The following is an 11,577-nucleotide window of genomic DNA, read 5'->3' as shown; positions in this document are numbered from 1 at the left end:
CAGTAGCTATGTGACAATGGAGACAAGCAAGTAACATAGAGAAGGGATATGTGCCCTGTTTGAATCCACACAGCCTTCCTCCTTCCTCTTATTTCCTGTCTTTATTCATTCAAGCCTTTCCTTCCTTGGGTGGAGTAATTACCTGGCTGAAATGAAGTAATCACTTATCTAAATACCCCCCAACCCCCTCCCACAGTTTCACACACCCATTTTCACCCACTTTGTACCACACACTTTCATCACTACTATAACACCTATCATCTGAAAACACTAAGTAGTCTTTGCACTTTGATTAGAGAACACTGTTAATCATTCAGCCCAGGCAGCACAGTAGACATTTAAAAGCCCCAGGACAGGCGGCACACAGCAGTGTATTCCCCATCCCAGGACCCCACTGTTACAGCGACACAACATGGCTGAGAAGGACCCAGAGGGGATTATAGCTACAGATCCCAGAAATAATTATGATAGAAAATGCCTTATTATCCGGAAGCTTCTGAAGTTCAACCCTAAAGAAGTGTTTACATGGTGAGTCTGTGGGGAGAGAAAACTCAACTGGAGGGAGAGAGATGTTATATCAGTGATTATCTGCATCCCATATGGCAACCTATCCTTTATATAGTGCACTACTTTTAACCAGCTCCCTATGGGCTCTGATCGAAAGTAGAGCACTATATAGGGAATACGGTGCCATGTCGGACAGATAGTGACATAGTGGAGATCTATCAATGTCCAAGAATGGAGGGTGTCCACTGTCCAGTAGTTGTGAATGTCCCTGGCGGCTACCATACAGATGCCTGGACTGAGTTGAGATAAAACCCTTTTGAAGACTATAGGGCCGAAACATGTTGGTTTTACCAATAAAGACGCAGCTTTATCAACGTCTACTGTCTTCCAGAGTTGCTGAATTTGTGCTTCACTCATGCTTTGTCCTAACAGGCAGCTGGTGAAGACAGTAGCCATGGGTCAGGGTTTGGCTGTTCTCATGTGTGGCACAGCAGTAACATCCCAGTACCTGGCTTCAGACTACCACGTGGACGCGCCCATGTTCCAGAGCTTTATGAGCTACGCACTGCTCTGCCTCACCTACACCACTGCTCTGCTGTTCAGAACAGGTACACACACACTCACGCACACCAACGTGCTGTTCTGAAGAACAGGTAGTCTCTCTCTCACACACACCACCCCAGGGCGCTCCTCATCAGAATAGTACACTTGTGAATATAAAATGTTATAATTGTGTAGCAGTGCCATAACCTCCAGGCTACCTTCTCCTAACGTACTGTAGGTAATGGCAATATGTTTCAGATTTTAAAGAAAAGGTGGTGGAAGTATCTCCTAGTAGGCTTGGTGGACGTCGAGGCTAACTACACAGTGGTTAAAGCTTACCAGTACACTACACTCACCAGTATACAGGTCAGAACTTCGAGAGGGTGTGTGTATATGTCTGTATGTTTTTGTGTGTGTGCGAGTTTGCATGCCTGCAGGCATGCATGTGTGTATGCGTGTGTGTGCTGAGTTATGTCAATGTATGTGACTATTCTGGTGTGTCTCTCCGTCTTCCAGCTGCTGGACTGTTTTGTGATCCCTGTGTTGATGATACTCTCCTGCTGGTTCCTGAAGACATGCTACAGACCCGTCCACTACGTATCTGTGTGTGTCTGTCTGCTGGGGGTGGGGGCCATGGTGGGAGCTGACCTACTGGCTGGACGAGACTTGGGATCCAGTAAGAACCCACTACGTTAATTCATTAATTATTTCATTCAATCTCTCAGTTCTAAATAGTAACATCTTAACCTCACCTCTTTCCTCATCCTCCTCTCCTATCTCGCTCCTCTCCTCCCTCTCTCCTAGCCTCAGACGTTCTGCTAGGTGATGGCTTGGTCCTACTCAGTGCCAGCCTATATGCTGTGTCTAACTTGTGTCAGGAGTACACCGTCAAACACCTCAGCAGTGTAGAGTTCCTAGGCATGGTCGGCCTGTTCGGCACACTCATCAGTGGCATACAGCTGTAAGTGTGTGTGTTTACGTGTGTGTGCGCATGCGTGTGGATGTGTGTTGAGTGTACATGTTCGGGGAGAAGGTAGTAGAATGGGAATGTGGTTGATTTGAGTGGTCTACTGTGTTCCTACAGGGGTGTTCTGGAGCATAACAACGTGGCAAACATCCAATGGGACTGGAGAATCGGTTAGTACCACATAAAACAAAATATACAAGTAACTGGCTAAATAAAATAAACTCTTGAGTAAATGAGGGATTCATAGTATATTGAAAGCAGGTACTTCCACACAGGTGTGGTTCCTGAGTTAATTAAGCAACTAACATCCCATCATGCTTAGGGTCATGTATAAAATGCCCAGTTGCACATTATTTTGGCTACCATGACTGGAAGAAGAGAACTCAGTGACTTTAAAGGAGGGGTCTCAAAGGTGCATAGGGGGTGTAAAGTGTGTGTGTCTCAGTCACCAGATCAACACAATTGAACACTTATGGGAGATTCTGGAGCAGCGCCTAAGACAGCGTTTTCCACCACCATCAACAAAACACCAAATTATGGCATTTCTGGAGGAATGGAGGAGTGGTGTTGCATCCCTCCAATATAGTACCAGACACTTGTAGAATCTATGCCAAGGTGCACTGAAGATGTTGTGGCAGCTCGTGGTGACCCAACGCCCTATTAAGACACTTTATGTTGGTGCTTCCTTTATTTTGGCAGTTACCTGTATATTTGTTGACATTTTTGTTAGTTTTTTTATTAAAGAGACAGGACAGTGTAGAAGAAAGAAAGTAAGGAGAGGATTTGTTACAAAGTAGTTGTGGGTCCGCAGATTCGGTAGTGTAAACGACTAGACCACCCCAGGGCACCGGTTATTAACTCTCTCTTAGGGTTACAGACATGGTGGTGGTTACAGATGTTTTTGGTGGCAAGGTTACAGAGAGTACAGAATGTATGCTGCGTTAGCTTGCAGAAGTACAGTTTCCACATACTGCTCTTTGCTGCTCTTTATCTTGGGTTTTATGGGAGCTGCAACAGTTGATCTTCCTTGTTAATAATACTTTCTGCCCTGTATAATGACTGTATGTGTTTTCTGTTCAGGCCTATTGTTCTCTGACTACACCCAGAACAGCTGTATGAATGAGTAGAGAGAGTAGAGTAGTAGCACTCTGTTGATTCCAACTTGGGAAATTGTTTAATCACCACAAGCATAATCAATGATTACAAAACACAAGACAAGGATCAATAATATTCAGATAAGAACACATAATAAAATATTAAAAAGACAGATGCACCTTAGGAGTGATAAGAGAGCCAAGTTAAACATATTAGAAATGCTGTTGTCGTTCATACTCTGCGAAAACAAGGATCAACACTGTATAGTATAGCATGTTCATTTTATAATGTATACTTCTTCTCTCCCCAGGCCTGCTGTTTGCTGCCTATGGCCTGTGTATGTACACCCTGTACAGCTGTATGCCCATAGTGGTCAAGAAGACAAGTGCTACAGCAGTCAACCTCTCCCTGCTCACTGCAGACCTCCTCAGCCTCTTCTGTGGCCTGTTTCTCTTTCAATACACGGTTAGTACACACACACAACAGAAACACTGAGGATAGGGGGTACAGTAGGTTGAGCCATTTGACAGTTAGTGATTGTGTTTCTGAACAGATAAAGAGATGAGTTAATCAATGATTTGATGACTCCATAGATGGATGATAGATTGATTGCTGCTAAACAATGACTGTACTCGCTGTAATCTCTGTCAAACTTGTCGAATCTAATCTCTATGAGATCAAGGAGACAGTAGTGATAAGATCAGTACCCAGAAACAGAGGTAGAGCTGTCCTGATCACAGGACACAGCTGACCTTATCTTAAAACATCTTAGTCCTGCAGAGAAATCCCCTGGTCACCGTGTCCCTGTTCAGTGTATTGATGACTGTTGTTAACGTGTAATCTACTATGGCCTCATATAGCTCATCTGGTGTGTGTGTAGTTCTCAGGTCTGTACATTGTGTCTCTGGTGATCATCCTGGTGGGCTTTGTCTCCTTCAACGCTGTGGCAACGACCCCTAACCCTGCCGACCCCATCACCCCCTCTGTGGGCTGGGAGGAGGGTGGCTATGACAACCTTGATGACATCATCAATGAAGAAGTGGTGGTGGCGGTCTTGGAGGAGCAGGAAGAGGAAGAGGGTGAATGCCCAGGGGTATCATGGAATCAGAGAACACAGAATGAGGAAGTACCGGCGGGGGGACGGAGTACCAAGATGTGATCTGATCTACTAGGCGAGAGTCTATAGCTGCTCATCTCCTTGTCTCCTTTATTTCATTCTTACCATTCTAACAGATCTACAGACTCACCGGTGTACAGTTGAAGTCGGAAGTTTACATACACTTAGGTTGAAGTCATTAAAACTTGTTTTTCAACCACTCCACAAATTTCTTGTTAACAAACTATAGTTTTGGCAAGTCGGTTAGGACATCTACTTTGTGCATGACACAAGTAATTTTTCCAACAATTGTTTACAGACAGATTATTTCACTTATGTATCACCATTCCAGTGGGTCAGAAGTTTACATACACTGAGTTGACTGTGCCTTTAAACAGCTTGGAAAATTCCAGAAAAGGATGTTATGGCTTTAGAAGCATCTGATAGGCTAATTGACATCATTTGAGTCAATTGGAGGTGTATCTGTGGATGTATTTCAAGGCCTACCTTCCAGCTCAGTGCCTCTTTGCTTGACATCATGGGGAAATCAGCCAAGACCTCAGAAAAAAATGGTAGACCTCTACAAGTCTGGTTCATCCCTGGGAGCAATTTCCAAACACCTGAAGGTACCACGTTCATCTGTACAAACAATAGCACGCAAGTATAAACACCATCGGACCACGCAGTCATCATACCGCTCAGGAAGGAGACGCGTTCTGTCTCCTAGAGATGAACGTACTTTGGTGAGTAAAGTGCACATCAATCCCAGAACAACAGCAAAGGACCTTGTGAAGATGCTGGAGGAAACGAGTACAAAGGTATCTATATCCACAGTAAAAAGAGTCCTATATCGACATAACCTGAAAGGCCGCTCAGCAAGGAAGAAGCCACTGCTCCAAAACCGCCATAAAAAAGCCAGACTACCGTTTGCAACTGCACATGGGGACAAAGATCGCACTTTCTGGAGAAATGTCCTCTGGTCTGATGAAACAAAAATAGAACTGTTTGGCCATAATGACCATTGTTATGTTTGGAGGAAAAAGGGGGAGGTGAAGCACGGGGTGGCAGCATCATGTTGTGGGGGTGCTTTGCTGTAGGAGGGACTGGTGCACTTCTCAAAATAGATGGCATTATGAGGATGGAAAATGATGTGTATATATTAAAGCAACATCTCAAGACATCAGTCAGGAAGTTAAAGCTTGGTCACAAATGGGTCTTCCAAATGGACAATGACCCCAAGCATACTTCCAAAGTTGTGGCAAAATGGCTTAAGGCCAACAAAGTCAAGGTATTGGAGTGGCCATCACAAAGCCCTGACCTCAATCCTATAGAACATTTGTGGGCAGAACTGAAAAAGTGTGTGCGAGCAAGGAGGCCTACAAACCTGACTCAGTTACACCAGCTCTGTCAGGAGCCAAAATTCACCCAACTTATTGTGGGAAGCTTGTGGAAGGCTACCCGAAATGTTTGACCCAAGTTAAGCAATTTAAAGGCAATGTTACAGAATACGAATTGAGTGTGTGTATACTTCTGACCCACTGGGAATGTGATGAAAGAAATAAAAGCTGAAATAAATAATTCTCTCTAGTATTATTCTGACATTTCACATTCTTAAAATAAAGTGGTGATCGTAACTGACCTAAGACAGGGAATTTTTACTAGGATTAAATGTCAGGAATTGTGAAAAACTGAGTTTAAATGTATTTGGCTAAGGTGTATGTAAACTTCCGACTTCAACTGTATGTACAGTATAGGTGTTTTGTATTAGTTGTAATATTTCTCCACTAGTTGACTTGGCAGGAGAAATAATAAATACATGTTTTATTCCACATTCATTGTGGGGTGTGTCAATTTAATGAGTGAGTCTTCATGATATCAAACATAAACCCAATTAAGCAAGATATTTTCACATGAAGATAGACATTTTCTATGTTAACTGCAGGGCTCAATGCGTGAAACATTACCTGATTAAATAATAATACAATGAGACAACAAAACAAAAAACATAGACAGTTGAAATACTTCATTCTTGGAATGAGGTCGCACGTTGAGTATTTTTCACTTCATGTCCTCGCGTGGCTTCGCTTTTCCGGTAGGGTAGAGAGCTGTCCGTGGTGCTGAAACCGTTAGTAGCACGCGCACAACATTGTTAACAAACATCGGATCTGATCAGCTGATCAAATCTATGGACAAAAAAACGTTGCTTTTCCCGAGGTAGTGCTCGTCAAATACTTTATTATAAGCAGTTAGCGAACTAATAGTCTGCTTTGTGATTCACTCCATCTATGATGCTAAACAAGGTACGGAAGCAATGCTACTGATCTGCTTTGGGACAAATAATAACTGACACGTAGACACAACCTCCGTGTGTTCACAGATATAGAGACCTGAGATATAATAAGGTAGACTGCATGCAAATGTTTTTCTTACCCCTCTCCCTCTGTCAATCAATCTTCCATCTCTCTCCCTGAATCCTAAACTGTCTAACCAGCTCCACAGGAATGATCTATACATAGACTGCTAGGCTATAGAGCTTGCACAGGCCCCATATGGAAAATAATCATGAAAATCAAATAAGAATCTTGAATGGCAGAAGAACATTATTTGTACAAAAATCCAAGTCATCTAATAAGGCTCTAGTAAGATGTTGTATGTTTTTCCTTATATGGCAGTGGTGTATTTGTATATGTGTTACTTATATGACATACACAATTGAATACATGATTGTGGTGCATTTCCTACAAAGAAATGGTAAGACATATTTGAGACAAAATGTATGAATTATGTTCTGAGAATGTAACCTCTAAAAAATACATGTTTTTCTTATAGGTTTCACATTGTGTTTTAAAAACAATGACAATTACTATTAGAGAAATACAGTATTTGTAAATAAAAGTTCAGGTATGAGATTCCATGGTTAAGGCTGGGTAGAACCTCCTACTGGACAGTTGATTCATCTACAGCTATGCGTTTGGTCTCTCATCCAGGGTTTTAATCAAACCCAGCCCTGACTACTACCAATGTGCCATTGTGAGAATGATCGTTGAAGATCCCCACTTAATAACTAAATAGACTCACTGCTGCTATCAAAGCCATTCCTCCTCCTCCTCTCCTCTTCCTTCTCTCCTCCTCCACCTCATCATCCTCTACCTGTCCTCCTCTTCTCATTCAGTTGATGCCCCTAGTTTGCATAATATACAACTTTAGAACATAAAACTGATAATAAAGTTTTTGTGATTCTGTCCCGGGCTCTGGAGCGATCATGGACCCACGGTCTGAGGGATCCGACTCCCAGTCCGTGGGAACCGACTATGTTCCCTACAGTATTCCCTATATTCTGGATCACAGGTCTGAGCTGTGTGTGCCGGAGGCTCACAGCCAGCAGTTACTGGGCATGCTCAGATCATTCAGAGAGAGAGGCCTGCTGTTTGACTTCACTGTAACAGTCCAGGAACAGACCTTCCCCTGTGTCCTGGCAGCCTGCAGCAACATCTTCAGGTTGGTGTGTGTGTGCGTGCGTGTGTGTTTGCTCTAACGGTTCTCTGTCTGCAGGGCCATGTTTGAGTTGAAAATGCGTGAGTGTGGGGATGGGATGTTAACCCTGGGTAACCTGCCGTACGCTGCTACCTGGACTTATTTCACTCTGGAGAGATGGTCGTCACCCACGAAAACGTAGACATGCTGTTCCAGCTCATCTCTTTCCTACAGGTACAATACAGCAAATCAAATCAAATCAAATGTATTTATATAGCCCTTCTTACATCAGCTGATATCTCAAAGTGCTGTACAGAAACTCAGCCTAAAACCCCAAACAGCAAGCAATGCAGGTGTAGAAGCACGGTGGCTAGGAAAAACTCCCTAGAAAGGCCAAAACCTAGGAAGAAACCTAGAGAGGAACCAGGCTATGAGGGGTGGCCAGTCCTCTTCTGGCTGTGCCGAGTGGAGATTATAACAGCACATGGCCAAGATGTTCAAATGTTCATAAATGACCAGCATGGTCAAATAATAATAATCATAGTAGTTGTCGAGGGTGCAACAAGTCAGCAACACAAGAGTAAGTGTCAGTTGGCTTTTTCATAGCCGATCTTTGAGAGTATCTCTACCGCTCCTGCTGTCTCTAGAAAGTTGAAAACAGCAGGTCTGGGACAGGTAGCACGTCCGGTGAACAGGTCAGGGTTCCAGCAGGTCTGGGACAGAAGGTCTGGGACAGGTAGCACGTCCGGTGAACAGGTCAGGGTTCCATAGCCGCAGGCAGAACAGTTGGAACTGGAGCAGCAGCACGGCCAGGTGGACTGGGACAGCAAGGAGTCATCAAGCCAGGTCCCGTGTGGCTCAGTTGGTAGAGCATGGTGTTTGCAACGCCAGGGTTGGGGGACCAGTACGGAGAAAAAATGTATGAAATGTATGCATTCACTACTGTAAGTCACTCTGGATAAGAGCGTCTGCTAAATGACTTAAATTTAAAATGTAGTCCTGAGGCATGGTCCTAGGGCTCAGGTCCTCCGGAGAGAGCATATTTAAATTCACACAGGACACCGGAAAAGACAAGAGAAATACTCCAGATGTGACAGACTGACCCTAGGCCCCCGACACATAAACTACTGCAGCATAAATACTGGAGGCAAAGAAAGGAGGGGTCAGGAGACACTGTGGCCCCATCCGATGAAGCCCCCGGACAGGGCCAAACAGGTAGGATATAACCCCACCCACTTTGCCAAAGCACAGCCCCCACACCACTGGAGGGAGGGGTAACCCATCAGGGGTAACCCAAATTACACCCTACACTATGCCCTACTTTTGACCAAAGCCCTATGGGCCATGGTCAAATGTATTGCACTATAAAGGGAATATGGTGCCATTTGGAATAAATCCTAGATCTGGGTCAGATACATACTGTATGTCAAATCTATACAGAAACTTCAGAGGTGATGTTGATATATTGACTGGTGTTCTGTTTCCCAGGTGTCTGTGCTCCTGATTGAAACCCTGGAGCTCTCCAACTGCCTGATGCTATTGGCCCTCACGGAGGGATACGGTTCCGCCTCCCTCCTCCAGCGGGCCAATGAGTTTGTAGTTCAGAACTTTCACGCCTACTCAATGACTCCAGACTTCCTGGATATGCCTGTGTAACCGATGTGAAATGGCTAGTTAGTTAGCGGTGGTGCGCGCTAATAGCGTTTCAATCGGTGACGTCACTCGCTCTGAGACTTGAAGTAGGGTTCGAGCCCGGGTTGGGGCGAAGAGAGGGACGGAACCTACACTGTTACACCTGTGAGGAGCCACTATGATAGGTTCCCATTGTAATTTATTGAGACTCATTGAAATAAATGGGCCCTAGCACTAGCACACTTGAATCAACATATCAACTCATCATCAAGTTGAATCAGGTGTGTTAGTGCTAGAGCAAATACACCCCTCTGGGTCCCCAGGACCAGCATTGGGAAACACTGAAGTAGATAGTTACTCCTTTTAGCTTTGAGAAAGTCACTACATGTGAGCCATGTAAAATTGTGCATGGGTCCACTCCCCCTGAAGGATTTAAAAGCATTGGATTGCTTTTAAATACTAATGGTGGGAAACACTGATCTACTTCCTGTCCTCCCAGGTGGGTGTGCTGGAGGTATGTATGGGTTCGGACAGTCTGAGCGTGCCCAGTGAGGAGGTGGCAGTGAGGTCATCACCTGGACCTCCGTCAGCCCTTTGCCCACAGCTATCTACTACCCAGGTAAGGGACACACACATACACAAATACACACAGACACACGCACACAAAATACAGAAACCCCCACACACATACACACACACATACCTCTAACCCTCCCCGTGGCCTCATATTACCCAGAAGCCAGTGCGTGCGGCTGTATCATCTAGACATTGAAGTCATCAGTGGAGATATCGGAGTCCGTCAACCCTTCGCTGGACTGTTTCCTGCGCTACGATGTCGTCTCTGACCAGTAGAGCCACCTGGTGGCAGAGTTTGGTCAGTTTTTCCATGGCACCTTGGTCAAGGCTGTGTCTGTCAACACTACTCCTATGTGACTTATCTACGTATAAGGTGACTGACTTGTCGATTGACTTGTTGCTTGATTGACTGATTGATTGAATGAGTATTTGATTGATGGATGTCTCCATCTATAAGTCTTTGTATTTCTTTATCCTTCATTTAATCAGGCAGGTCCTATTGACATAGATACAGGACATTAGGACTTTGTCATTAAAACAAACTTAACAACAATTTTACGAAACACCAACTTGCCACACCTGACCAGTCTGATTCCTGTGTTCTGTCTAGGTGTACAATTTCTGTCCCGGAGACGTGTGTGTGGCGGGGGGGGGGGGGTCAGGCGCCGTGGGCGTGGCCAAACGACTCTACATCCTGGGAGGAGACTACTCGCCTGATGAGATCACTGATGAAGTTCAGGTGTACCACAGTGGGTGGGGCGAGTGGGGGGAAGTGACACCAAGGACAGAGTTTCACTCAGGTCATAAGCTTCAGCAGATACAGAGACCCCTGGGGAGGGACACGTAACACACACATATACACACTGGGACTAAAAGTTGCACTCCGCATCAATGAAAGAAATTATGTTGAGTCATATCTCAAGTATTTATTAGTTTTATCACATTTTGTTATATTTATTTAACATTTTCTATTCTCAAGAATGCTATTTGGGTTCAAAGTAACAGTAGAGGTTTCTGAGTCTTCTGACCCACAGACTTGTCTTGGTTGTTTCTGGACATGTCTGATCACCTGACCAAGACAGTTGACGTGTCATCTATTGCGGGCAGGATCTATTAAAGAACTCTAGAATGGCATTTTTCTGTGTGCAGGTTTTCTGTCTTTATTTTCAGTGTAAGTGGACTGGGCCTGCCTTCACTATTTAAAAGTGAGACAGTGAGAGCCTACTGTCCCAGGTAACAAGTGTTACAGCACCCTCTACTGGTAGACTATGGAATGTTTTTGTGCCAGAGTAGGCTTGTCTAGCCAAACATCATGTTGTAATTTAGAAATATTTGTAAATACTTGCGCAGAAGGCTAACCATTTGACATAAACATAATGAAATTATGATTTTACATGGCTCACATAGTGACTTTTTCAAAGTTAAAAACATGCAACTTCAACATTCTTATTGGCAGGCTCGACAGCCTTGGTTTCTCAAATGATTGCCTTACCTGGTTTACCAACTACTTCTCTGATAGAGTTCAGTGTGTCAAATCGGAGGGCCTGTTGTCCGGACCTCTGGCAGTCTCTATGGGTGTGCCACAGGGTTCAATTCTCGGGCCGACTCTCTTCTCTGTATACATCAATGATGTTGCTCTTGCTGCTGGTGATTCTCTGATCCACCTCTACGCAGACGACACCATTCT

At 44.4% G+C, this 11,577-nt stretch overlaps 1 protein-coding gene across 1 annotated transcript; it reads left to right on the top strand.

Annotated features, from left to right (window-relative positions):
- Positions 1-40: 40 nt before the first annotated feature.
- On the top strand, positions 41-4,471 carry LOC106581018 (solute carrier family 35 member F2). The gene is made up of 8 exons (XM_014162675.2): positions 41-528; positions 940-1,115; positions 1,289-1,416; positions 1,567-1,726; positions 1,855-2,011; positions 2,135-2,187; positions 3,423-3,577; positions 3,993-4,471. Exons 1-8 carry the CDS (start codon positions 413-415, stop codon positions 4,269-4,271), a joined length of 1,224 nt encoding a protein of 407 aa, XP_014018150.1. The 5' UTR covers positions 41-412; the 3' UTR covers positions 4,272-4,471.
- Positions 4,472-11,577: the final 7,106 nt, after the last annotated feature.

Source organism: Salmo salar, chromosome ssa20 (genome assembly GCF_905237065.1).
Source record: "Salmo salar chromosome ssa20, Ssal_v3.1, whole genome shotgun sequence".
Classification (NCBI taxonomy): domain Eukaryota; kingdom Metazoa; phylum Chordata; class Actinopteri; order Salmoniformes; family Salmonidae; genus Salmo; species Salmo salar.
This window is presented reverse-complemented; position numbering and strand designations above follow the sequence as displayed.

Excerpts from the sequence above, each read along its gene's own strand:
- LOC106581018 (XM_014162675.2), top strand. The coding sequence starts at position 413 with ATGGCTGAGAAGGACCCAGAGGGGATTATAGCTACAGATCCCAGAAAT. Across the intron at positions 1,417-1,566 it reads CTACACTCACCAGTATACAG|CTGCTGGACTGTTTTGTGAT; the intron begins GTCAGAACTTCG and ends TCCGTCTTCCAG. Across the intron at positions 1,727-1,854 it reads TGGACGAGACTTGGGATCCA|CCTCAGACGTTCTGCTAGGT; the intron begins GTAAGAACCCAC and ends CCTCTCTCCTAG.